The sequence below is a fragment of the Triticum aestivum genome, chromosome 2D (assembly GCF_018294505.1).
Source record: "Triticum aestivum cultivar Chinese Spring chromosome 2D, IWGSC CS RefSeq v2.1, whole genome shotgun sequence".
Classification (NCBI taxonomy): domain Eukaryota; kingdom Viridiplantae; phylum Streptophyta; class Magnoliopsida; order Poales; family Poaceae; genus Triticum; species Triticum aestivum.
In genome coordinates, this window is record NC_057799.1 from 646,182,930 (window position 1) to 646,184,438 (window position 1,509).

Below are 1,509 nucleotides of genomic sequence, written 5' to 3' on the forward strand. Positions count from 1 at the left end.
CATACAAAGGTTTAAATACAGGTTTTTACTACCCATAAGGCAAATTATTTTAATTTTGACCATTTTATTGATAAGATATTAGTCACAACTTGTTAGTGGGTGCACTAGTTACTACCCGGCTATGAAATACAACCATCTAGAAAGCATGTATTTAAACGTTTCTAAGTTTAAGTAGGTAAAATTCTTTGGATATGGATCCAATTGATTAACTTTTGAATAAAGTTTGTCCCCGTATAAAAGGTTGTCATAAATGCCATTGTAAACGCCTACTTGGATAAGCATCCAATTAATGTTTGCCTCTTATAACAATGTCTATTTAAGCACCGCTACCTCAATTGTTTTGGATCCACTCACATCACCAATTCACCAAAGTCCCACATAACTATCTCAAGATCAAGAACCCCACTAGACAATCCAATAGCCATGAGGACATCTAGCTTCCTCCTCATCATCGTTGTTGCGTTCCTCTATGCCATCGGCTCACCTGCCATAGGCTGTGGGGAACGGATGGGCAACCAATTGTGGAACACGGCAATTGAGAATGGATGGGAACCAATCGGAAACATCAACGACCAACACATCCAGGAGCTCGGCCGTTGGGCGGTGTTGGAGTTCGGCAAGCATGTGAACTGCGTGCTCAAGTTCAACAAGGTGGTAAGTGGCAGGCAACAACTTGTTTCTGGAATGAACTACGAACTCATCATCGAGGCATCAGACATTGGCGGGAAAGAAGACAAGTACAAGGCAGAGGTGTACGAGCAGACGTGGACTCACAAACGCCAGCTCCTCTCATTCGCCAAGGTGAAATAGGCGGGTAGCAATAACTTCGGTAGTAATAATTGTGATGTTGCAGATTTGTTAACTGTTTTTTATCGACTAATAATTTATCCTCTTGCGTTGCCATGCTTGTAACATATCAAATAGCATACATCTACAACTTGACAATGATAAGAGCAGAAAATGGAACAACTAAATATAACTTGCAATTGCAGAGATCTATAACTGCAATACAATGCAATACCAAAGAGTCATGAAATAAAAACACGGTATTAGCACTAGATCGATCATTCTACTATAAGCAGTGGGATGGTTTCCAGGACACCATTCAACTTTTCCAAGGATAAGTACATCTCTATGACACACGAGTATCTGCTCTAGAAACTTAGGTGTACCAACTTGCTCGCACGGAAGTCACCACAATGACAACAATCGTAGATATGATAAACAAGGACACAGGTGCAATCATGGTAACCATCAGCACACTCCATGGCCGGTCCTTGGGACCATTCGCCGCTAAAGAGGTCGTAGTACAAAGGAGAATTATCCTTGAGACGCCGACGGCGTACAATGGTGTCGCCCATAGCAGTAGGTATGGGCTTGTAACTCACAACAATAGTCTCCCTCACATAAACAGAGATATCATTATCGTCAATGCTAATTCCATTGTCAATTGTAGTGAAGAGAGTATTACCTCCGATGCTTGTTACCGGGATAACCTTGCCCATGATA

General features: G+C 41.7%; 1 protein-coding gene across 1 annotated transcript; it reads left to right on the top strand.

Moving 5' to 3' along the window:
• Window positions 1-354: 354 nt before the first annotated feature.
• Window positions 355-914, top strand: LOC542877 (cysteine proteinase inhibitor 8). Its single transcript, XM_044473502.1, has one exon. The coding sequence runs from the start codon at window positions 424-426 to the stop codon at window positions 808-810; it is 387 nt and encodes a 128-aa protein (XP_044329437.1). The 5' UTR covers window positions 355-423; the 3' UTR covers window positions 811-914.
• Window positions 915-1,509: the final 595 nt, after the last annotated feature.